General features: G+C 42.2%; 1 protein-coding gene across 1 annotated transcript in view; it reads right to left on the bottom strand.

Annotated features, from left to right (window-relative positions):
* LOC108795111 (serine/threonine-protein kinase VRK1-like) overlaps nucleotides 1-27492 on the bottom strand; it is a 75491-nt gene that overhangs the window by 6307 nt on the left and 41692 nt on the right. The window contains exons 9-10 of the mRNA XM_018566302.1: nucleotides 22798-22856; nucleotides 16354-16535 (exon numbers count right to left, since the gene is read on the bottom strand). Of these exons, the coding sequence (XP_018421804.1) occupies nucleotides 16354-16535; nucleotides 22798-22856 (241 nt within the window). The remainder of the gene's footprint in view (nucleotides 1-16353; nucleotides 16536-22797; nucleotides 22857-27492) is intronic.

Here is a 27492-nt window from a genome sequence, read left to right as displayed (position 1 = left end):
GTTGTCACACAGGTTGAACTTCAGAAACGTCGACCTTTGTTGCTCTCCATTACATGTGGGATGAGGAGATCAGTCATTTACAGAAGGAAGATGGCATTGTTTTTTCTTTCAGTTCATCTCGCATGACGTGACAAATACACTGCACTTCTTACAAGATCGACATTTGTTCTCTGTACTACGACTAAGGCCCAGTTGGGGGGCTGAAACATGTAAGCATTTGTTTGTTTGCTGCTTTTATGTCTTTTAGCAAATATTGGATGGATGGGTCCCTTGGGCGAGTGCCGGTTTTTTACCTATTCTACAGCAGCTGTCCATTTACTAACTTCAGTAAGGGAAACGCTGGGAACTGATGATTAGATTCCTCTGCTCTGTCTGTGTGTTTGTGGAGACACACATAGCTTACTAGCACACACAAGGGTGGCTCCATAGGACCCTGCAAGGGGAAGGAGCCAACCTAAAACAGGATATCAGGACCAGTGCTTAGTAGACCAGCTGATTCTGCAGAAAAACAAACTTTTAAACAACAAGGAGCAGCATCCACTGTAAGTGATTTAATCAGAATTTGAAGTAGCTTAACAACTGTTTTTATTGATCATGACTTTAAAGGAGAACTATGGGGTTAGGGCTTTTCCCCATAGTTCTCCTTAGGGTAACGGGAGGACACAAACTAGTGTCCTCCCGTTACCCTAAGCTCAGTATACCGCCAGCTACAGCTCGCGGTATACTGAGAAGCCGCAGCCTGAGCGGGTCCCGACATCGATGTCGAGATCCGCCCAGCTGCGTGAGTGACAGCTGGCTCTGCCTATCTAGAGGCAGAACCAGCTGTACCCGCCCCCTCCCCCGTCCGTTCCGCCAGTCAGCGCTGGCAGATCGGAGCGGGGAGAGGGGAATCCAGCCCCTCCCCTGTCACGGCAGAGAGCCGTGACAGGATCGAGAGGTGAGCGAACGCCGGTATATGTTCGCTCACCTCCCGATCTACTGAGCCGACCTGTGACAGTCTCATTGTCACAGGTCGGCTAGAACTATGAGGTGAGTGAAAAGCACTCACCTCATAGTTCTCCTTTAAGACAAACCGTATTGGCCAGCATTACACATACAATGTCCCTAATTGAGGAATTGATCTATTTGGTTAGCAATGCAGCTTGCTATGTCACCTATCTGCCTCCAGCCTCCTCAGTGAACAGTGTATCAGCATTATCACATCCTGCACAGTGAGTAGGGAGCTGACCCTGGAAAAGCACAAAGCAGCAGAATGATCCTACAGACTTAGTGAAGGTTTGATTCCCAATAAGAGCTGGCCAAGATCACAAATCAATAGGCGTGCACGTATTTCAACCATGTGTGTAGCTGCTTGCCTGGAGCTTACAATACAAAACGCTGCCACTGTCACTGTTGATTGGTTTCAGCTATGGTACAAGTTAGATTCTCCCTTTGTTCCTGACATTATAAGTACAGTATCAATCATGCTAAAAGCTGAACTTCAGGCAGATATAGAAGGCACAAATGACTGCCCTGCTGCACTAATACATTATTAACCACTTCATGACCACAAAACACTTTTTTTTTAGCTGCCAATGTAAGATGCCCCTTGCCATGAAAGTGAACTTGACCTTGCAGCAGAGAATTAGGAATGTGCAACTGTGTGTGCTGTCAAACAGCTTAAACAGCCATAGAGCTATTGTCAAGTTAACAGAATTTGGTCTTCGCATCTAAGCCTCAATAAAGGGTTACATGTATTTTCTCTTTAAAGGAAAGCAGTGCGAGTCCCTGACTTTGGCTTGGTACTAGCCTCCTGAAGTCTACTGTACAGCAGAGACGATAAGCAGCACAAGGATCCAATCAGGTGTGCTGCAGGCTGGGCAAGGATCATACTGACTGAAGGAGAGAATGACGGAAGGAGCTCATCGGTGATGGTAGGGAGAAGGCATTGAAGTGAAACTGCAGCAAGAAAAGGTCAGGTCCCCCTCTGCTGCCATGAAGGCCTGTGCTGTGTGTCTGAACTGTGCAAAGGCCCATACACACCATACCACAATACCATTCATTTAGCACAAAGCTAGTGTGTGGTACCATGTGCTAGGTGCACTGCCATTCATTCAAATGGCACCCCAATACGCCTCCCGGGGCCATGCGATGCAGAGCGCAGTACAGCAATACAGTGTGATGCTTTGGGGTGTGATGAGAAAAGTAGTGCATGCACAAATTATTTGCACCGCGATGCATGGTACTTCTGTACCAGCGTTGCACTGCAACACATGGGGGTTGATTTACTAACCTTATAAACACACAACGAACATGTATACACCTCTGCAGTGTGCTCCCTCCCAGCATGATCTATTGGTGGAATCTAGACACCTTTGTAGTGTGTACACACCCAGCAGGTGTATTGTGCAAAGCCCTGCATGAATTGCAAGGTGATGTTGTGTAAATTAGCTCTATGTTGTGTTGCTTGCGTTGATGAATGCAGGAATGTAAATGCATGAGCTAACCATTTTTGTCTAAACTGTGAAGCAGCATTATATATGCATCATGTGCATGATTTTTACATATATGGCATTAGTGGAAATATGCTTTTAGAGACTTTTTGGTTGATAAATACGTTTTGCTGTGTGAAAATCACACGCACCTGGTGCGTGCGTGTGTTTAGGTTAGTAAATCACCTCTGAAAGGTGCACTAGGATGTCATTTAAATGAATGGCAATGCTATGCACCTATTATATGGTAACGCACGCTAGGTGCTGTGTGATAGCATGCGCTAAAAACAGAGGGAAATTTATCAATACTGGAGCAGCTGTGCCTGGCAACCAATCAGCTTCTCTCTTTTAATTTCAAATCTTAACTGAACAGACTGAAAAGAGACGCTGACTACTTACTGTGCACAGCTGCTCCAGATTCTGTCTGCTTTAGTTTTGATAAATTACCCCCACAGTATAGTGCATTTAATGCAATGCTAAGGTGGGAAGAGGCCCCCAAACGTAGAAATGAATGGACAGAAATACTGCAGAGAGCCGTGACAGGATCGAGAGGTGAGCGAACGCCGGTATATGTTCGCTCACCTCCCGATCTACTGAGCCGACCTGTGACAGTCTCATTGTCACAGGTCGGCTAGAACTATGAGGTGAGTGAAAAGCACTCACCTCATAGTTCTCCTTTAAGACAAACCGTATTGGCCAGCATTACACATACAATGTCCCTAATTGAGGAATTGATCTATTTGGTTAGCAATGCAGCTTGCTATGTCACCTATCTGCCTCCAGCCTCCTCAGTGAACAGTGTATCAGCATTATCACATCCTGCACAGTGAGTAGGGAGCTGACCCTGGAAAAGCACAAAGCAGCAGAATGATCCTACAGACTTAGTGAAGGTTTGATTCCCAATAAGAGCGGGCCAAGATCACAAATCAATAGGCGTGCACGTATTTCAACCATGTGTGTAGCTGCTTGCCTGGAGCTTACAATACAAAACGCTGCCACTGTCACTGTTGATTGGTTTCAGCTATGGTACAAGTTAGATTCTCCCTTTGTTCCTGACATTATAAGTACAGTATCAATCATGCTAAAAGCTGAACTTCAGGCAGATATAGAAGGCACAAATGACTGCCCTGCTGCACTAATACATTATTAACCACTTCATGACCACAAAACACTTTTTTTTTAGCTGCCAATGTAAGATGCCCCTTGCCATGAAAGTGAACTTGACCTTGCAGCAGAGAATTAGGAATGTGCAACTGTGTGTGCTGTCAAACAGCTTAAACAGCCATAGAGCTATTGTCAAGTTAACAGAATTTGGTCTTCGCATCTAAGCCTCAATAAAGGGTTACATGTATTTTCTCTTTAAAGGAAAGCAGTGCGAGTCCCTGACTTTGGCTTGGTACTAGCCTCCTGAAGTCTACTGTACAGCAGAGACGATAAGCAGCACAAGGATCCAATCAGGTGTGCTGCAGGCTGGGCAAGGATCATACTGACTGAAGGAGAGAATGACGGAAGGAGCTCATCGGTGATGGTAGGGAGAAGGCATTGAAGTGAAACTGCAGCAAGAAAAGGTCAGGTCCCCCTCTGCTGCCATGAAGGCCTGTGCTGTGTGTCTGAACTGTGCAAAGGCCCATACACACCATACCACAATACCATTCATTTAGCACAAAGCTAGTGTGTGGTACCATGTGCTAGGTGCACTGCCATTCATTCAAATGGCACCCCAATACGCCTCCCGGGGCCATGCGATGCAGAGCGCAGTACAGCAATACAGTGTGATGCTTTGGGGTGTGATGAGAAAAGTAGTGCATGCACAAATTATTTGCACCGCGATGCATGGTACTTCTGTACCAGCGTTGCACTGCAACACATGGGGGTTGATTTACTAACCTTATAAACACACAACGAACATGTATACACCTCTGCAGTGTGCTCCCTCCCAGCATGATCTATGGGTGGAATCTAAACACCTTTGTAATGTGTACACACCCAGCAGGTGTGTTGTGCAAAGCCCTGCATGAATTGCAAGGTGATGTTGTGTAAATTAGCTCTATGTTGTGTTGCTTGCGTTGATGAATGCAGGAATGTAAATGCATGAGCTAACCATTTTTGTCTAAACTGTGAAGCAGCATTATATATGCATCATGTGCATGATTTTTACATATATGGCATTAGTGGAAATATGCTTTTAGAGACTTTTTGGTTGATAAATACGTTTTGCTGTGTGAAAATCACACGCACCTGGTGCGTGCGTGTGTTTAGGTTAGTAAATCACCTCTGAAAGGTGCACTAGGATGTCATTTAAATGAATGGCAATGCTATGCACCTATTATATGGTAACGCACGCTAGGTGCTGTGTGATAGCATGCGCTAAAAACAGAGGGAAATTTATCAATACTGGAGCAGCTGTGCCTGGCAACCAATCAGCTTCTCTCTTTTAATTTCAAATCTTAACTGAACAGACTGAAAAGAGACGCTGACTACTTACTGTGCACAGCTGCTCCAGATTCTGTCTGCTTTAGTTTTGATAAATTACCCCCACTGTATAGTGCATTTAATGCAATGCTAAGGTGGGAAGAGGCCCCCAAACGTAGAAATGAATGGACAGAAATACAAATCCACTTGCCGGTAAAACAGCTTTCAGATATGTATTTCATCTCTGTATTTAGCTGTTTGCCAGGAAATCAGCTTTAAGAGGATCAAATTGTATTGGGGCTATAAGGACTGTTCTTCCAAAACATGGCCCAACAGTATGCTAGGCTGGATAGTTGGCTAACACTTATTGCCTGAACTATAATAACTGTCCATCTAAAACAGTGTCAGGTAAAATGCATCATTCTCTCCTTATCCTCTATCAAAGTGTGTGTGTGTGTGTGTTAATAATCATCAGGTCTTGACACTTGGTAAATACAACCTCAGATAACCAATACCACATGACATATTACACCATTTCATTATATATTTTACAAACAAAGTCAAAATGGAGAAGCCATGTGTGAAAAACTAAGTACACCGTTACTGCTTCCAAAGGAATTAAGAGGCTAAGTAGTAGCCAAGAGCTGCTAATCAGATGTCATTGATTAATTGATCATCAGAAAGTGTGACCACCTCTATAAAAGCCCAAGTTTTAGCAGTTTGCTGGTCTGGACTATTGAGGTGTGTGTTGACACAATGCCAAGGAGGCAAGACATCAACAATGATCTTAGAGAAGCAATTCTTGCTGCCCATCAATTTGGGAAGGGTTAAGGTGCCCATACAATGCATGATTCTCGTACGAGAATAGCGGGAAATCCCGCGATCGTACGAGAATGGTGCAGTGTGAATGAAGACGTGCGACCGTTTCTACTGTACGGTCGCACGTCTTTTGTCTAAGGAGCATGCTAGAAAATCTTAAAATTTTCGTCTGGTTTGAACGGTGCTCAGGAGATAAATGCGGAACGGGCCGGTGTGCGCATGCTCACACTGCCCGTTCAGCATTGCCAAGATGGGCAGATCGTATGGTTTAATTATTTTACAACCATCGCAAGACTAAGGTCTTGCGATGGTTGTAAAGTGTATGGCCACCTTTATGAAGGGCATTTCCAAACCATTCAAAGTCCATCATTCTACATTGGAGGAAGATTATTCACAAGTGGAAAACATTAAAGACCGTTGCCAGTCTTCCCAGGAGTGGACATCCCAGCAAATTCACCCCAAGGTCAGACTATGCAATCCTCAGAGAAATTGCAAAAAAAGAGTTACATCTCACACTCTACAGGCCTCAGTGAGCATGTTAAATGTTAAAGTTCATGACTTCTACAATTAGAAAAAGACTGAACAAGTATGGTTTGTTTGGAAGGGTTGCCAGGACAAAGCCTCTTCTCTCTAAAAACAACATGGCAGCACAGTTTAAGATTGCAAAGTACGATCAGCTGATCAAAGGAGCCAGATGGAAAATCTTTGAACGAACAGTGCTGGCAGCCAATAAGCTGCCAGCATTGTTGGTGTACTATGACAGCGGCTGCGGACAAAACGAAAAACAGGAAACAGCAGGGGATTCCTGGATCGAAAAACAGAACAGTGTATGGCCAGCTTAAATCAAAAACACAATTCAACTTTTTTTAAGCAGTCCACATGAGTTTACTATTAACCACTTTGGAAAATATTCCAGAAGTCGCTGTAGTTTGCATTATTTTATTTCAGATCAATAAGTTAATATGAAAAACAGATTTAGGTCATGTTATTTTAATCCCTATATTTGCTTTTCCATGCAGGATATCTGACCAGTTCTAATGTGGATGAGTAGCAGTCCTTGTGACTCATAATTGCTTTAATCCAAATGCTCGTGTTTAATACATATTTTCACAAGCTGCCTCCACTTGCTCCACTGTACGTGTGTTAATGTAGCTTTACTTAATTCCATCAATCTCCAGTACTACTAAAACCGCGATAAAAAGGAAGTCACCTCTTTCAAGCCCAAAAATAGCCAGTATGTCAGTCCAAATGCCAGAGGGAAGCGGTAAAAATGTGGGTAGCACTGCACTTTAAATGTAATCATTGTTATTACATTTTAAATAGGATTAATAAACTAAGTTGACCATTTTATTCAAAAAAGATGAAAGTGAAGATTTTATTTATTTACAGCCAAGTCTGTAAGGGGCAAGAGAAAATAGGACTCAAATAAGCAAACAATTATATTGGTAATTCAAAAAATAATAAGTAAATGTAAAAATTTTGGAAAGGCACATCGAGAACCTTAGAAGAAAAAAAATCCCAACCGTACTAAAACTACACACAAAACAAAAATTGTTCCCATGCTAGGTGGTCACATTTCCTCCACTTCAACTGAAATGTTTAAAAATATTGGTTCTATTCTTTCTCCAGTTTTCCATTCCTTGTGACTCTATTGGTCTTTGTGTCCCCTGCTACAATAAAATGTAATTGTATCATAAGAGAAAGGTAACAATCGGGAGATCATGCAAAAATTACATATTCTCAATGGTGGCTAATTAGCCATGCAAAAACCTCATCAAACAGATATTCATTTCTATTAGGAATGATTACTATGCAAGCCTACAGATGTCAATACCACAGTCATTCAAATTCTTCTTCCCCTACTAATTGAAGGTTGTAAAGCTCCAGTGCCAAGGTTTCCTTCCAAAGAGCTAATTTATGACTAGGAGGATATTTTATGTCTTCAGTCTAAGCAGCTTAAAACACAGCAAATCAGAACCATCTGTGTACTGATGCTTGAATCGCCGTTTATCTATCAGCCCATCATTCTTCTTGGTTTGCACCCTGCATTCTTGGCTGCTGTGCACTATCCCGTGGCCAAATTTCATAAGATATATTAAAAATTTAAGGCATCTTGACCCTTCCACATTGCATGTGCACTGGATAAAAAAAAAAAGGTTGTCCTTCTGCGCACAATATATTTGAAAAAGGTCAATGTCTCGGGCTTTTAATTATGCTAAGCAGGAATGACAAAAAAGTGGAATGCTGCATTCAGTTTTTCCAGTGAGGATTGAAGTAATTGTTTTATTAAAGAGAAGACAATAAGCACTATTTGCATCTCAAATGGCCACAAAGCTCAATACAATTTAAGCTGTTTTTGGTTTTCTGCCTTTCCAAAAGTCTGCATATCACTTGAGGTCAAATCACAGCACGCAAAACCCTTGAATACAGCTTATGTATCCTGACATATCCATTTCTTATGCAGCTGGAGTTTGCCTACCCCTTGGCCTATCGTAATAAACATAGAACAAGAGCAAATGACAATGTGCAACAAAGCTACATTCTAAACATATTTCAGCTTCTGTGTGTGGCCACTCCTCCTCATATCACAGCTCAGTAGGTTTGAATCAGGAAGGAAAATTCCACTCCCATATTATATGTTTCCTTCTTTGATCTTGTATTAGGACTCGGAGGGTTACCAATTAGCAAGATACTGTGGAAGGAGTGAACATGGACACATCATTTTTGAGGGTGTTCCCTCTGTAAGTACATGCAGGAAAATAATTTAGCAGCTTCTCACCAATGTGATGCGTTAAAGTGACATTAAGGGCAAAAGTGTCCCCCCCCCCACACACACACACACACACACACACACACAGCTAATGTAAGGACTTACCTTAAATGATGCGTCTTAATCCGATCATCTTCCCTGTAGTTTTCAGCTGTCCCTCCAGAGGCCAGTCTCCGATCCAGCACCGACTCCTCTGTCCTCCTCTCCTCTGATGTCCCATGGAGTCTGTGCAGGTGCACGCTGCTCCATATACTTACCTTGTGTCTCTCCTCATCTCCCGCCCGAAGATGTGAACTGTGCATGTGCCCGCCCCAAGATCCTTTGCGGCCGCCCGTTAAATTTTTAGACCTTTCTACGGGAGCGTGCGGCAGAGACACAGGTCTACTTACGTATTAACTCTTTGAAAAAGTTTTTTGTTTTTTTATCGTTTTGCATATATCTACTGCTTGCTAGCAGTAGATATATGCAAAAACCAATGAGGGTTTAATAACCATTTAATGGAACAGTTCCATGCGATTAACACCCCATACCATTGGAGATGCACCAAAATGAAAATGTGTGGCCGAAACCAAAAGTTAAAAATTTGGCCGATGCCCAACTTGCCTCTGCCACAAACAACCCCCGCCTCCAGCACCCCCACCGTCTCATTCCCACCTAGCCGCTGTGATCAAAAAGATGTAAACAGCAGGAAGTTGGCAGGAGCAATAGCCAACAGCAGGCTGGCTATTGGTCCCGCCCACAGCCAATCAGCGGAGGTATGGACCAGAGGGAGAACTAATTTCTCTAACAGGCTCTGCCCACTGCCAGCGTCACTGGCCTAGTATAGTAAAGCACAATGGTGGTGGCGGGGGCAGTGGGCAAAGCCTGTTAGAGAACTGAGTCTTCTCTTAAGTTCGGTCTTCTGGTGATTGACAGCAGACCGGTGCAATTGTCACCCTGCTATTGGCTATTGCTCCCGCCCATTGCCTGCTGTGGGAAGGAGGTGGCGGCAGAGCAGTGAAAGCTCCTGCGTGGGAGGCACCGTATTACTGGCACTGTATTTTTCTATCGAAATGTTGCCAATAGTACCATTTTCAGGTAAAATGTTTCGGCCACTGATAATTCGGTACATTCCTACATGCCACACAACGCACCTATCATGCGTTAACAGTGCATGAGATGCATTGTGTTGCCATTCACGTCGATCAATCACAACACAATGCACGGTACCACAATACAGTAAAAAAGAAGTAGTGCATGGTGCATATTATTATTATACAGGATTCATATAGCGCCAACAGTTTGCACCTAGTGTGTATGGGCCCTAAATCAGCTTTTTGATTAAAGTTCTTCCTTATGATCCTCTGTTCACTGTTGTGTAGCCATGCACAACATTCATCTAGATGTGCCTACAAGCATGGTCAGATACAGGGCACCCTGAGAGCTCTAATATGCAAATAGCAACTTCAGTTCCTGCTACTGATGGTTGCTGGCATTTTTGAGGTGTTTAAGTGAACAGAGGTACTTGAAGTAACTGCTCCATATGTAAAGACCTCAATTACTCTACACATATATTTATTAGAATATGCTTTGTGTAAATTCCCATTAACTGCACACAGCAGAAGTCTAAAATGATGTTGATTGTCTGTTTTGGCTGCTGAGATAATGGAGATGGAGCATAAAAAAATGCTAGCACAGAAGCCCATGTACGGTGTCTATGTCCAGCTGCACATTTTATGAGCATCCAGGCAGGACACATACATCTAGAGCTCCATTTATAAAGCAACAAGCAGGGCCTGTGGACACACACACACATATTTTCTTTGTTCAACCTGCGAGCTAAACAAAGAAAATATTACAGATTCCAAGTGCTACAAGCATTGATCGAGGAATCCCCCGTTGTTTTGACGGGCTGCAAGCTCTGTTCTCCAGATGGAAGGGTGCCGACAGCAGTGCCCACTGTGCGAATTTCGTCCAGTTCATCAGGAACTCGCCGGAATTCGTACTATGTATACCTGACTTTACTGCAATCGTACAACTGCTTTACAAAAGCACATCAAAGTACTTTGTAAATGTGTTTTCGAGGCCCAAAGCCAGCAAACCATTATTAAAATGCATGTGCGTAATTAAATGAAAAAAAAAAAGTCCAAAAAGCTCGGAGGAAAGCCTAGTCATGTGACTGACCTCACAGCATTAAGCAGAGAGAAGTCTGTTACATGATACAAAATCCAGTGTGGTCTGCGTTTTATGAAAGGCTGTAAAAGGCGGGCTGGGGAACAATACAGCGGTGTGTAACAGTGAGCAGATAGCTTTATCCACTCTCTGTTATAAAATAGACTCCATCTAGTAATATTAAAGGAAAATTTCAGCTTTTGCAAAAAATAAATAATAGATGCACATTTCTTCATAAAGAAACATTATTTTGCAATATTTTTTATAATATCATTACAATATAATTTTTTTTTTTGCATAGGAACCAGTAAAGCATTGCAATTACAATCAGTAGATCACGGGGGAAATGCTCTGGCTCCTGTAGACTCTTCCTCCTACTAAGGCACGGACATGCAGCAACATGAATGGGAGAAAATCTCAATGGACTACAAGTGCAGTGACGTTACTGTACGTACTCCATTAAGAACTACAAGTCCCTCTGCTGCAGTGGCTGATGGAACTTGTTTCACTCACAGATCTTGTCAAAGGATCTTTGAATGGATTGCACAGATGTGGGCGGAGCCACACAGCCACACCAAATTTAAAGAGCCTGCAAGCCTGCGGGAAGAAGCCTCACACTAATGTGTTGTGGTAATGCCTGATCTGCCATGCCGTTTGTGCACGCACCACATCATTCACACCGCTTCATGGTTCACATTGTTGCATGTGTATGTTGTGGGGGGAGGGGGTGATTTTATTTATTTTAACTTTTTTTATATTATTTGCTTTTTTTTTTTGTTTAACATTACTGTCAGGGGGCTTTGGGGGAAATATCAGGAGTCTAAACAGACCTCAATCTCCTTCTCTGCAGCCCCAGCACTCACTAAACAGGAAGCACTCAGTACAGAGGCTTCCTGTTCATTCACAAACTGAGGGGACATAGTTTGTTTACCATCTCCTCAGTTATGAATGGACAGGAGAGCCTCTGTTATGAGCATCTCCTGACCATTCATAAACTGAGGAGATAGTAAGTGTTACTATTTTCCCACTCATGAATGAACAGGAAGTGATGTTTAACACTTCCTGTTCATTCATAACTGGGGATATAGTAAGTGCTTACTATATCCCCAGTTATGAACCAACATTGGAGTTATCAGTACCGGTGTATGTTCCATAAAAGGGAAGGATTGGCAAATATTTCACATATTTGCCAACCCTCCACTCGGCATCCTGAAATGCTCCACCCACCTGTCACTGATGCTCCCCGCAACTTTCTCCTTCCAACCAGCAGGTGAATCAACACTGTCTTACCTCTTATCCCTGCCGAAATAGGCGGGTGCCAGCAGCAGGCATCAAAGGGGACACAGACTGGATCATGCAGTCGGCGCCCAGTGGGGAGGAGAGAGCTGCAGAGTGGCAGGGGAAAGGAGAGGGGGGGGGGGGGGGGGGGGGGGGGGGAGCTTTGACTGTCAGCCATTCATATACACAGAACAGTTAGAGGGACCATTGTGCTATATACTTATGGTTACTGAAGCAACCATGAGCGTATAGCAGAAGGTAAATGCAGCCGAAGTAAGGCACACTGAACTGGCCAGCTTGGAACATTTTTGTTCCGCCACAAACCCTAACCCTAAGGGTTTAAGTAGAATTAAAGTCTTAATTTATTTTACACATATCTACTGCTAGCAAGCAGTAGATATATGCAAATAACATTTAAAAAAATAAAAAAGCTACCAATTAGGTAAATACTTACCTCTGTTGCCGCTGTTTACTCCCATCTGCAGCATCCACCTTCACTGAACGGCCGTGCATGAAGATCTGGGCGTGTGCATGTGCAGTGGAGATCACTGGCGGGGAGAAGGAGAGCCTCAATAGAAGTCAATGCACACAGCCAAGAGCGTGCATGGTGGACAGACACTGTGGAGTCTGCGCTGGATCAGAGACCGGCACCAGAGAGAGTTGAGGCTCAAACTGTTTAATTCAGTGAAACTGTGTAAGAAGCACAGTGCCAGGAGAAGTACCCAAAGCAAGCAACCCGAACCCATCTTGTAGTACTGTTATATGAGTAACTGGTTGCCATGGAACCCTGCACACTACATTACTCTAAAAGACTTTGGGGGGAATTTATCACAACTAGAGCAGACAAAATGTTGAGCAGTTGCCCATAGCAACCAGTCAGCTTCTCTCTTCAGTTTTGAAAATGAAAGGCAGAAGCTGATTGGTTGCCATGTGCAACTGCTCTAGATTCTGTCTACTCCAGTTATAATAAATCCCCTTATTTTTCTCTACACCACTTACTGAATAAGTCCATTAGAGACAACTGCAGTATAAGACCCTTAGCCTTTAGGATACAGCAGAAGCTCTATGTACATGGAGGCCTAGACAAATAACAAAGACTGGCTAAGGATACGATTTTACAAGCAGGCAAAGACCAATATAAAACGTATTGAAAAATCTGTTTTTTATTTCAACTCCTCGTTTATTGTAAGACATCTTCAAATGTTTGTCATAATGAGCCTTGCATCCATAACCAATGTCAATGTGCTGGCTCTGTTACTGTTTGTAGGAGATGCGTGTTTCTACCATTTTTATGAAAATGCCATAGAAATAAAGTAATTTTTGGAGAATTCATCAAAGGTTTCATTGCCTAGATCAGCTGAACTAACCACACATGTTAACTGTTGCAGAATTGTGAATGTGGAAGTCAAACACAAAGATTATCACTCCATAAAATACGGCTGTCAAACTGACCAACAATAATTGGGAGGTTCTAGGAGGTGACTGGTGTAGCAGAAAAACGAGCGGTTTCTGATGCAGATTAATAAGAAATAACGGCTTTTATTTGGGTACTAATTACTAATTAGCGCAAAGAAATAATGAGGTGAATTTATCTAAACTGGAGCGGACATAATCTGAAGAAGCGGTGCATAGCAACCAATCAGCTTCTCTCTTTCATGTTCAAATACCTCAACAAACGGAAGAGAGAAGCAGATTGGATGCTATGGGCAACTGCACTAGATTCTGTCTGCTTCAGTTTTGAGAAATTCCCCCCACTGACATATTTACATGTCAGTTGGATTTGTTTTTGAGAAAATGGAGAAGGAAATAAAACTCCTAGGTGGCATGGAGATATCCTAAGGTCTTTTCTGAAGATATTCTATAATGTACTAAAAGACTGTGCCACCGCTAACTAAAAACACGTTTTCCCACAAGTTTAATTGCTGATTAATACAGAAACAGTAAAACAAAGTGCATTTCCAGCCATAACTTTTCTTTTTCTTAGTTTGGGATAGAGTCCGGAAGGGTTAGAATTCCATAAGGTTTTGGGGTTCTCTTTTAGCCTTACTTCCTGTCCTGATGACAACATTTTAGCAGACAAGATGTGAGGTAACTCTCCAACAGCAACACACAAATACAAATGTTATTCTTCAATTAGGGAAGGCTGGAAACCCAGTCAGATCTGTATTTCTTAATCCTCCTGTCCCATCGCACTCCTGACCGGACAAAAACCCAAATCCAACTGGGTGGGTGCGGTAGTGACAACGGATGCCTCCGTGAAATGTAGATAGATGAAAGTAGTCACTCGCACTCCATGATATTAAAGTCAATGCTGTTTATTGACTGAGATAACACACAGCTCCTTAGCAACGTTTCGACACCATGCGGTCCCGTCCTCAGGCAAACAGAGAGGATGGGACCTGTTTGCCTGAGGACGGGACCGCATGGTCTCGAAACGTTGCTAAGGAGCTGTGTGTTATCTCAGTCAATAAACAGCATTGACTTTAATATCATGGAGTGCGAGTGACTACTTTCATAGATCTGTATTTCTGTCTGTGTCCTTCTTGTAGATTTTCCCTTTACCTTACCTTCTTCTCTATGCATCCTCACCACACTATTTGCCACCAGGGGTGAGCAGAAGACAAACTTATGTGAGCTCAAAGTCAATCTCGTCAGATCTTACACAGGACTGAAGACTCCCTCCTCATCCATCATGTAAACTGCCAAGTCCCCACACTGTGTCACGGAAGAAGAGTCGGTCACATGACCCCATAGCTGGAGGTATCAGGTATTCTCTTCACTCCCAGCAACTTAACACAACATCAGGGGTGCAAAGTAAAAGGTGAGTATTAGCATTAAAATGAACCTCTTGCTTTGGCCTGCATGGGCAAAGCACAGCTTCGCCTTACACACCCCATGTGTCAAACGTAGAGAAGCATCATAATGATGCAATCTTTCTCCTCTTATCTCAGGGAAAGTCTACAGGTCACTTAAGCCCTATAATGATTCACTTAACAGAGAACACTTTCCATGTGGCTTATCCAGCAGTTGATTTCCTCTCTAGCCTTTCTGTAAGGCCACTAGTGCTGCGCTCACTAGTTCTGCTGAGTATAAATAACGTTTTTAGCTGTAAGGGAAAAAAAAGTTTGTGCCTGCAGATCCTGTGGCTGGTCAGTGGGAGGGGTTTAGGCACGGCAGGGCAGCCTGTGATTGGCTGGAGACAAAGGTCCCTGAGCTAGCTCTGCAGACACCTTGTGATGCGTGCCGGGGGGAGCCGATAGAAGACGCCTGTGGAGAGTGCAGGGAGGGTGAGTGGCACACTTCCGAATGTTGGCTGCTTGCTGAGCTGTGGAGGGGAGCTCCCTGCAATTCATCTCACACAAATAGAAGGTACCTCCCTGAAATGAGAAGGGCACCTCCCTGAAATAAGGTTTTGCAGGTTGGGATGTCTGCCTTGATTTGATTCAAAACCAGTTTGCCTGAATTTGCCCATTCCCAGCCCCTCTGTGACATATAGCTGTGGGGTGGGTAATGAGCCTTTCAGCAACTGATTGGGTCCGGAGGAGGGAGTGGCAGTCATGTGGTTCACACAAAGCCTAGGTTCTTCACTAGAGTGTACTTGGCAAGTACTGTACTTCTACCAATGGAGCAGTGTTTCCTCGATACTCAGTGTCCCCCTGCATTTCATTTTTTTTAAACTTCTAGGTACAATGGCTTTGTCCATCAACAAACAGTGAAAAGAAAGCATGCAATACTGATGCCCACCAAGCTCTGGGACTGAGAGACAGATCAACCATAGATGGAATAACCTCTAGCACACATCACAGAGCCACAGATACATTGTTCAGTAACAGCTCAAAATACATACTGGAAAAACACACTAGAGATTTCCTTTACAGTAGTATGAAACAAACTTTTTTTTTCAAAAATGTAGATCAGAAAGATATATATATATATATATATATTGCCCAGCAAAAGCATTTCTTTACATTTTTGCCCGAGCACTTACAGCCATCACGTTTCCAAACAGTTCCAACCCTCTCATCTCCACTTCCTGTCCTGTACAAGATCACAAGGGGCAAAGCAGTCTCCAGCTTTGTCCATCTACTAGCATGGAGAAGCAGAATTGGAGAGGAGGGAGCAAGAAAGGATTGCCTTGCTGTGTCTGTGTGTTTATTGAGACACACAAACTAGCACACACAAGGGTGGCTCCATAGGATCCTGCAAGGCAAAGGAGCCACCCTAGAACAGGATATCAGGACCAGTGCTCAGGAGGCCAGCCGATTCTGCAGGACACAAACTTTTAAACATCAAGGAGCAGCATCAACTGTAAGTGATTTATTCAGCATTTAAAATAGCTTTAAAAAAGTTTGACTTTAATATCACTTTAATATGAGATTGCTTGAACTCGTACGGAGTTGAAACAAGTATAAGCTCAGTTGTCTATAGATTTAAAATTGGAGATATGTGTACCTTTATCTTAGGAGCTGTGGGCCTTCTCGAGGTGGAATTCTGATGAGAGAAAATAAGCGGTGCACTAAGTCTGGTTCCAGCAGACTCTAGAGCCTTCAGCAGGATTTCCTTCAGTCCTTTATAATTTGGCTTCACACTGTACAGTAAAGTTCTGACTTCAGCCATAAACTTGGCTACATCATCTGAAGATGCATAAAACAGATTTAGGGATTTAATAGGTGCACAGAAATATAGGACCCGAAAAAAAACACGTATTTTCAAGTCTTGTTTTGCATGTTTGCCTTTTGTCAATCTAAGACAAAACCTTTAAAATAAACGGCAACAGAGAAAATATTTGTATCTTTTTGCCCCAGGCCTGTCATTTGGTAGTAGACGGAACAATGCAGATAAGGACACATGAGAGATATAGACTTTCTTTTTCTATAAAGTTTGGCAATGGAGCAGCCCGCGGCAACACACGGGCACTTTAAGTAGCATTCGCAGCCCATTCATTTTGAAAAGGATGCCTTAAGACAACGCACATTAACAGGCCACAGAAAAACTGTCACATGACAATAAACAAAAATGTATCAGTACTTGTAAAAATTGTATCAGTGCATCCCTTTATATTTATAAAAACAAAATCATACATTAAAACAGAGATGTACGAATCCCAGGAGCTCCGTATGCTCCTTACAAATGACAGCTGCCTCCTAACTTTTGAGTTTTTCTCTAGTCTAGTCTTGGAGCTGGAAAAATATCTGTACTTGTACCGAGTACTGTACTTGATATCGGTGCATCCCTAATTTTAACACACCACAAAAAAGTAAATGGCCTCTTATTGTTCTTATTGTTAGCGCATTGGAAGGATTTAGAAGAAAATTGCTGGGTCCTGGTCTCACTAAGGTTGAGAACCAATGGATGAAAATACATCAAGAATTACTAGAAGAATTGGGGGAAAAGACAATTTGGGATCTCGTACCGAGTTGCTTTACTGCAAAAAAAAAAAAGGTTTATATTTAGAAAAAAGTATTCAAATGCAAAATATGTATTATCATACTTCTATTGTATAAACTTTTTTTTTCACTCACCATACTGTTGCGGACTACTCATCCATCTTAGTAAACTAAGGTTATCACGTTTAATAAATGTCACTTTAAACCAGGGGTAGGCAAACTCCAGCCTTGCTGCTGTGGTGAAACCACAAATCCCATCATGCATCTGTCTATGGGAGTCGTGCCTGTGCATCTGTCTATGGGAGTCGTGCCTGTGATTGTCAGAGTCTGGCAATGTCTAATGAGATTTGTACAGCTGGAGTGCCCACTCCTGCTTTAAATCATCAGCAATTTCACTGGTGGTCAGCCACTGGTGGTCAACCCTCCTCCGCCCAAAACAAATATATAAAAAGAAAAGGTTTTCTTTAAAATTGTATTTTCATTGCAAGATCACACAAAAGCTTAAACAACCATATGTTTTTTTCTTTCTAAACCTAGGAGTCCCTAAAAACTAGTCTGTCCACAGATGCAGAAGATGCAGTCACTTATGTTCTGGAAGACACGATGGGGGCCTGAGTTGGAATCTGCTTCTACCAAACTTTAGGCTGATTTCACACAAAAATGCCTATTGCGTTATTTCACGTTTTAGGGGAATAAACAAGGAAAGAGTATTGTTGTGATACTCCGCAAACACTCACTGGGTGCCTTATGACACTTGTTTTTGCAGAGTACTTCTATTGATTTGAATTAGGAGCTTGGTAGGTTTTGCAAGATGCCAAACTTGACAAATGTTGCAGGCAGGATCAAAGTTAAGGCAAAGTGACGTGCTCTAGACAGTTCGCTATTCATGTAAAGAACAGGCGTTTGGGAAGCTTTATAAATGCAAAGCAAATGCCTGTTTTTTTTACACCAAGTGAACAAGGCCCTAGAGCAGGGATGTCCAAACTGCGGCCCTCCAGCTGTGGTGGAACTACGAATCCCATGAGGCTTTGCAAGATACTCACAGCCACAGACATGACTCCTGGAGAGAGATGCATCATGGGATTTGTAGTTTCACCACAGCTGGAGGGCCGGAGTTTGGACATCCCTGCCCTAGAGAGTATGAAAAGCCATTACACAGCTTTGACATACAGGGGGATATCACTGCAATACAGTAATACTACTACTTTAGTAGTTTATTAACAACAACTGTGTTTAGTGGTTGATCAAAACCATGATCAAAGAAGGGTAGCTATTCCACTATACATGAAACGTGCCTCGATTCCCTTATGTCTTGGTGGTGCACATTACCCAAGACTACCCATCTAATATAAGTGAGCCAGTTGTACACTCTAAAGCTTGCCATACACTGCTCATATTTCGGTCAGTTCCTGCTGAATCAGCCAAATTTCAAGCCACGGGTGGCCATGTTGGGACCACCCATTTTCGCAAAGTTGATTAAAAAAATTGAAGGACATTTGTTAGCCAAACAGTGACTGCAACCAATCAGATGCAGTCCCTGTGCAGGTATTCAGGCAGCCCTTGGTGTCGGATGACTGAATACAATAGCCAGTAGGGGATATTTCTACATCACATTTAGCTTGGATGGTAGAATTGATTGATTTCTCTCCTCCTAAAACTCTTTTGGCTAAAGGACAGAAATGTAAATATGTATGGCTAGTGTTGGAGACGATAAAATCAATATCTATGGAAAAGCTTTGACATAAAGGTGTTCCTTGATATCCCAAACTGAATCAGCACGTGGCTGTGTGATATGCAAATGAGGACTATCAAAAGGGTTCTTGGGGCAGGGACACTGATGAATGAAGATCTGCCGGACTGTCTTATCTCCTGGGATAAGCCCGACCCTGCTGGTATTTACCTCCCATACCTGTGTCAGCAATGCAGCATACATGCTGGGATGGGGGCAGGGACATATGATGGAACCTTCTTCCTGTGTAATCATCTGCACAAGCAGGAACAATGGTAACCTTGGTGACCACTTGGACAAGACAAGTCTTTCTGGACTCTACAATTCCTATCCCCACTGACCCCCTCCAAATCCCCTCTCCATTTCCCTTAATTGTAATTAGAATGTATGTATATCCCTGTTTGTAAATAAACCCAACACTTCTTTAAGATTCAGTTGTTCATCAGTAATTTAAGGCACCCCCCAAAGCAGAGCACATTGTACAGCTAGCATTCAACTTTCAGTTCTGGGAGCAAAAAAAGTCTTTAAAAAGGGAAGCCACATCTCTCAGCCACCCACTCATAATTGTCCATGCTGCAATTCATGTGAAGTAGAAGGCACATTAAAAAAAATACGAATAATTATATACAACTGGTTGTGTGTATAAAACACTATTTAAACCCTAACTAGAAGTCATTTAGTATGATACAACACTTTGTATTTTGAACAACTGCCATTTGTTTTTCTTTATTAAATACCTATTTCTACCCTTTTTTTATCCTTTGTTACAGCACAGTGACAATGCATGCAGTCCAGTGATAGCTGCATGGCCTTTCTCAGGGCTGGTGGAGACCTGGGGGACCCGGGGCCGCGTGAACGTGTGTGCTCGCACACAGCGGTTTCTGCGTGGCCATCACATGAACCTTTTTTTGCAACGTGCTGCTTTTTTTTGCAAATGGGGTGTCATTAGAAAACACTGTGCGGTTTCGTGCACCATTGCACGCGGTCACAGATCGTGCAAGTGTGAACCTGGCCTCAGGGTGGGTTTCCTGATGGGGACAACAAGAGAACATGTCTGTGTATTATGTGTTGAAACAGCTAAAACACCCTATACAGGTACTTCCTGTTATAGTGTGACAACCCTCTGCCCCTGTCTCCCCTGTTCTTCTGCATTGTAACCCTGTTGCGTGCTTTTCCAATGGAGACTGCACAGGGTTGAGAAGATGCTCACTGTACAGAAAACCGCCTTGAGAAATGACATCCAAAAGTTGCTCTAATGCATACATGTAGACATGAAGTGGCTGCGAAGAGGCTACCGGCGATTAGCAATGGTAATACGCAATACGCAGTTAGGACTTACAAATACTATTAAGCTGGCCATACACCCTACTATTTTTTCGTTGAACCCACGGGTTGAATGAAAAAAATAGAGCAGATCCCTCCACCAACACTTATGAGCATTGATGGAGGAATCCACCTGCTGTTTCCTTTGTATTCTGACAGCAGCCAGCGGCTGCTGTCAGAATACAGTAAAAGTGCTTTCAGCTGATAGAGGGATGCCGGCCGGAAGGGTGCCAACAGCGGCACCCATTGTGCGAATTTTAGCCAGTTAATGAAGAACCGGCCAAAATTTACATAGAATATATCCATCTTTATTCAGTGTCTTTAGGACTGACATTTTGAACAGGAGCTGTATGAACAGAGCAGCAGGGAAGAATATTCAGGGGAATGAGTCACTGCTGTAAAACATTTGTGGATATAGATTTATATTTCTTTTTTTTTTATTTCAACCAAAAAACAAGATGCCTTTAGCCCTTGCACTGCCAAGCCCTCCAGAACGCTTTACACATCAGATGGCAACACCATTTTTGCAATATTTCCCATTGATTTGATTTTCAACTGCTGCGTTGCTAGCGTTTGTAAAAGACCCCCCAAACCATATATTTTCTGGAAGCACAGGTCCAGTAGAATAAAAAGATGGTGCTACTAAATTTGTAGGCCCTGCAATAATTGCGCAAATGTTTATCCATTTAATATTAAACCGATAAAAATACAAAATTCAAATTGATAAAAGCACACTAAAATCAGTGCACAAAAAAAATTCTGACTAAATCTAAAAAGATAAAAAACTGTATTGAGTTAATAAATAACAAATATTTGTACATTTAAAAAATTGCGACTTTTTCCGAAACGGCAAAAAAATTGAAGAACGCTGTAAAATAAGCGTTTTGTGTTACAAAGCGTTTTTGCGCTGTGTTGGTGTTTGTGTTGTGAGAACATGATACAGGCGTTTTTAATTGCAACACAAGGTATCACAACGCACAGCAATGCGTCACAAAGCTTTGCCATGTGCTGCCACAGTTAAATTAATGTTATCTTAAAAAGAAAAAAATCAAGCACTGCGATGCGTTCTAACAAGGCACTGCAGCGTATAGCACTCAGTACAGAGGCTTCCCATTCATTCAGAAACTGTTGATAGTAAAATATTTAGTATCCACCAGTTTCTGAATGGGGAGAAGCCTCTATAGTGAGTGCTTCTCCCCATTGAGAAAGTCATAAATGAACAGGAAGTGGTGTAAAGCACGTCCTGTTCTTTCATAACTGGGGACACATAGTACTATGAGTCCCCAGTTATTTACAAGCATTGTAGATAACAGATGATCACTCCAGTGTTTGCTCTGCACAGAGGATCGGTAAATATAGAGGATCGGTAAATATCGTGGCTCGGCCACGCACACAGCCGTTGTCACCCTAAAACTCCCCGCTCAACTGCTCTTTAATGCTGCTCGATCATCGTGATCAAGCGGCTCGTTCTTCCGTCCCCCTCGCCTGCCATTTCTACTCGGATCCCTGCGGCCTCTGCCCATACAAGCGGGGGAGAGCAGCGGGGATCAACGGAGACAAAGATACCTGCCGTGAGCAGCTCCAGGCAGGGAGAAGATGCTGCAGATGCCGGGGGGGTTGTGGCATTTACTGAGCTTATAGCAGAATGGTAAATGCCACCGATGTAAAGCATACTGACCTGACAGTATGGGAACAGTTTTTCTGCCGTATGCCTTACGTCGGTGGCATTGAAAGGGTTAAAGTCACATAAAAGGGGTCTGCAGCTCCAACTGCTGGTTGCAAATGAGAATACAAATGAGTATATGGTCATATTTAATTAAGAATTTTTTTTTTGACAGTAATGAACAGGCCTCAGGATTACAGGTCTGTACCACAATATTGAAAATGGTAGGCTTGTTTTACTCTTGGTTATATCAGTGACATCCAGGGCATCCCTATGTGACAAATGAACGGCCCCTTTGGCAACGAAGATGTAAAATTACTTTGGCCCCAGAGGGTAATGTAATGTTTATTACATTACCATATGGCAGTACAAATTTCTATTTGCATATGGGTATTTTGGCACTCTCACTGATTGGAAAACACAAATTAATTTAATATTGCATGCTCATTGTGCGTGAACAAGTCTCAGCGAGGAGAAGAACAATAGCACATTGTTCCGTTTTATAACATATATAAATACAGCCTTTTCCCTATTCCTGAACATTAGGTTTCTTTCGAGTGTCTTATTTTGCAGAGAAAGGAATATGGTTCACGTAGCACCTCTGACCATTGCTGCTGGATTCCAGCAGAATTAATAGGCCATTGTTACAGTTCATTACATACACTCCTTAGAGCACAGTTAGATGCCTTGCATTTATGATAGTTTCCTATTGAAGTGAAACATTGGTGCTTAAACAATCTGCATCACATCTTGAAACAACAAATTAGTGTTTACTATATCTCATTTACACTTACTACATCCATCTTCTTGACCCAACCATGCAGTGACTGAACTCGGAACTTCGTCCATAAGCCTAAGAAAGTGAAAAACAGAAGGATCTTTGGAAATGTATTGATCTGGGAGGTTTGGTTATAAATATACATCGGCACACATTACAGCATACCGTAGATGTTTACTGTAGAAGTCCTTAGTAAAACATATTCAGATTTGATTTCAACAGTACGTACATTTAGAAAAAAATAGCACTTGCTCTGGATTTAAGCTTCAATTACATTTTAGTTAATTAAAAGAAAAAAAAGGTTCAGCTATAATGTTGCATCAGTATATATGTATAGAGTATATGTAGTCTATATTTCAGCAGCATCCTAATGATATCAGAAAATAGCTTCCTGTAAGTTGAAGTTCCATGAAGGCTTACCCCCATTTACAGGAATTGAGTAAAGCAACATGAGCCCAGCTTGATGGGGGTAAGAGGTGGCACTGTGACATGAACTAATGAGAGTTTATGTACATGTATGCATACATATTCATGGCATTGCATGTTGCAGTGTTAAATACTAAGATATCTGGCAGCAATTATGATATACCTTTAAATCTGGCCTGTTGGAATAGTCTAAATGCTGAATTTCTCATAGTTTGACCTGCATGTTGCCATTCAAAGCCTTCAAAAACAAATGAAACCAACACCACATACATTAATGCATGCATTTTTAAGGGAATCGGTCAATAAAGAGCCTATACTGGCCCCTGTTATTTTTACTTTCCAAAGATGAGAATATGCATACATTGATGAAAATAGAAATTGCATACATTTAAAATTTGAGGTCAAACTTTGTAAAATAAATGTACATATGATACCTTTAACACTTTCTGAAAAAAATATTAAAGGGGACCAAAATAAAATAGGACTAGACAAAGTCAGGTGTCAGGCCTGATTCTGCTATCTCTGTGAGGCAGATTGTAAAGGTCTTTATCATTTTTGCCACTCAACTCATGCAGCATGATTTGCAGAAGCATCAGTTAGAGATCCATGGTGGTCAAAATAGGAAGCAGCAACTTCTAAACATTATAGGCCTCTGTAATAAGAGTTGACAAGCACATTGGCAGTCCAAACTGCATTTCAATTCAATGGCATGTGTTTTTTAAAAAGAGTTGTGCAAAGAGTAATTTTGTTGGCTGCTATGGTCAACATCCCTTATTTCTCCTTTGCTCCACATTTAAAGACTATGGGGGGTTATTCACAAAGCTGCCGTTCGGCTATTCCCTCTGGCTCAGTAAGGCTGCTTTCAGCCGTACGTCGGCTGAAATCAGCCGTAGGTCGGCTGCCTTCGGTCAGCCGAACATGCTCTGCATGTTCAGCTGAGCAAAAGTGCAGAAGCACTTCGACTGAGCTGATCCAACATCTGGATCGGCTGTGCCGAAGCTCAGGCAGCTCACTCGCTGCTGTTTGCCCCTTTTCTCATAGGGGCCGAACTACAGTGAGTGAACAGCCAAATGCCGCCGAGCGGCATTCGGCTTGGCTATTCTGCTCGGTATTTCCATGGTACCGAGCAGAATAGAAAATAAGTGAAAAATAAAAAAAATTAAAAAAAAAGTTGAAGAATATTTAAAACATGTAAACAAATGGAAAAAAAAAAAAAACTAAAGATTTTTTTTTTAATAAAAATTTGGCGGAGCGCGCGGTGACAGCCAGTTCCGCCCAACTGTTTCCTATTGGCCAGCACCTTCTACAGTCTTCTAGCAGGTCCCGGCCAATGAATAACAACTGGGCAGAGCCGGGCATGACATCACAGCTCTGCCCAGTTGTTATTGTTCGGCTTTGGCTATTGTGAATAGCCCATACAGCAGCCCTTCGGTTCGACTGAAGCAAAGGGCTCCGGCGGCCAAAGAGAGCCGAAGCTATGGCTGATCCTTCGGCTCTTTAGTGAATAACCCCCTATGTCTGTGAACCTGGGATTTGCCCATGAACAGAAAAGCAACAGGTTTACTTAAGTATGCACGGTTCAAATTTCACAAAGTAGTCGTTTTCAGAACGTTTGTTCGAATATCTATCAATTATTATGGTGAAATCGACAGGTGAAAATGACAATGCTCCCGAAAATTTTCAAAGGAGCATGTTGGAAATTTTTTCTCAAATCGCCAAATTTCTAACAGTCAATGTGGTTTTTGTCAGGAAACTCCATTTATTACAAAATAGAATGTTAAATAGAAGCGAAAATCTGAATGAAATTTCAAACCGACAATCGGCAAGTTTCTGATGCCAGTATCGAATGTTCCAACAGTATTTTTCGTACAAACATGTATTGCACTCCCCTTCCTCCCACTTGACAGCAATGGCGCTTGGCGACTGGTCACCCAGGCTCAGTCACATGATGGTAGGAGAAGAAGGCTTCATTTATCTATTTATTGTTGGTATTTATATAGCGCCGACAATATTACGCAGCGCTTTACATAGTTGCACATTCACATGAGTCCCTGCCCTCAAAGAGCTTACAATCTAAGGTCCCTATCACACATGCATACAGGAGCCAATTAACCTTCCAGTATGTCTTTGGAGTGTGGGAGGAAACCGGAATCCCCAGAGGAAACCCATGCAAGCACGGGGAGAACATGCAAACTCCTGGCAGATAGTGTCCTGACCGGGATTCCAACCAGGGACCCCCAGTGCTGCAAGACAGAAGCTCTAACTACTACGCCACTGTGCTGCCCACTTTGCTAAAGTGAACCTGTTTGACATAAAGTGTTCCTGAGCTTTTGTCCATGTAAAGTTAAACTAGCAATAAAACAAAATCAATCAGTAACAGATTGTCACCACTACACCTCTGCCCATACTCATCTCTAACAGCTTTAGTGTCCTGCTGGCAAAAGATTCATAACATGCCTGCAAATTTTTTTTTAACGAGAATTGTTCGATATGTTCCATTTTTGTGCGCACTTTATCCTTTTCCAATGATATTCACTTTTATATGCACATATGTATTATTCATGGTAAGAGGCTTAAATTCATACATAATAAGAGCGACGCAGAAAGAGTCATTCTGATTCTTCTAACTCGGTGCATTTAATGTTGAGATTACCATTTTTTAAAGCCATATAAACAACAATGGGAAAAAGGTTAATCTTTGAAGTTTAGTTCCTTCTATTAATTTTACACATTTCATGGATGAAATCCTTACAAAATGAAAACTTCAAGCTAACCAAGGGAATGCATTCCATATTCAAACACTTACAGCTTCCCTACCTGAAGTGGATGAGGGGCACATTTGGAAGAGATTAAACTTGTCCCCTTTAGGCTGGCAGAGCACACCTGAGTCTCTTCTTCATTGACCAAATTAACTATTTAAGTATTCCAATAAATGTAGTAAAAAGAAAACTGGATCAGGTAGATATATGTTCACAGTTACATAAAAAATGATAAGCCAGTTCTCTAATCCAGAACCCCATACCAGACATGATACAAAGTCCTGACAAAGTCTTGAGGGCAGGGACTGACCTTTATCTACTGAAGCCAATACAGAATAGCAAGGGTAGGCAGTCTTGGAATTTCAGCTGTTGTTAATTTACAAGTTCCATGAAACATTGCATTAATCTGACAGCCACATGCATGACTCCCAGAGTTTTTCCGCAGCTGGAGTGCTGAGGTTGCCTACCCCTGCAGGGCAACTTGGTTAGTACCGTGATAGTGAAGGGACAGCAGCTCTATGATAAGTTCATCTCTACAATCTCTTCATCCATTCAGCAATATTAATTTGCTAGATTCACAGCACCAAGCAATGCAATAAACAATGACTCAATGTTGTCTCTTCTTCTCCCAGCCTGAATGCAAATGTGCAGGGTATTGCAAAAACACATTTAAGTAGGGATGCACAGATACTTTTCGAGTACCAGTGCCGATACTTGGCATTTTCATGAGAACTACCAGGATTGCAGTGGTTGCAGCTGGGACCTGGCTCTGGCACTCCACCACTGTCCTGAAATCATTAGGCTGTATTGGCAAGTACCAGTACTCGTACTCGTAAAACTGGTATCTGTGCATCCCTTTATTTATATTTATAAAAACAAAATCATACATTAAAACAGAGATGTACAAATCCCAGGAGCTCCGTGTGCTCCTTACAAAAAACTGGTATCTGTGCATCCCTTTATTTATATTTATAAAAACAAAATCATACATTAAAACAGAGATGTACAAATCCCAGGAGCTCCGTGTGCTCCTTACAAATGACAGCTGCCTCCTAATTTTTGAATTTTTCTCTAGTGTAGTCCTGGAGCTCAAAAGTATCTGTACATGTACTCTTACTTGTACCGTGTACTGTACTTGGTATCTGTGCAACCCTACATTTAAGCAATTAACTTCATATCATGACAATTCTTTCAAAATAAGGGTGTTGATATCTGTGTACATTTCCACGTTACACGGAACTTCAGGCAAATGAACACAGATTCAGTTGTGTATTTATTAAAAAAAGCTAAGTGGAGTTTAAAAGCAACTATTACAAATACCTGAAACTGCCTTGATATTCCCTACAGCAGCCTTGGGAGAGGGGCCAGTACTAGGAGCCAAGTGGGCTCTGCTCCATGCATATATGCTGGCAGAAAACATATTGGCATGTGGAGAGAGGGCAACTTCATCAGTGTCCTACTACCCCTTCACTTATCAGTCAACAGGCTGGGGGGGGGGGGTGTTTTTGAACAAGAGTCTGCTGGAG

This window comes from Nanorana parkeri, unplaced genomic scaffold (genome assembly GCF_000935625.1).
Source record: "Nanorana parkeri isolate BGI_ZX_2015 unplaced genomic scaffold, ASM93562v1 scaffold934, whole genome shotgun sequence".
Taxonomy (NCBI): Eukaryota; Metazoa; Chordata; class Amphibia; order Anura; family Dicroglossidae; genus Nanorana; species Nanorana parkeri.
The sequence above is the reverse complement of the archived record's forward strand: the minus strand, read 5'-3'. Positions and strand labels throughout refer to the sequence as shown.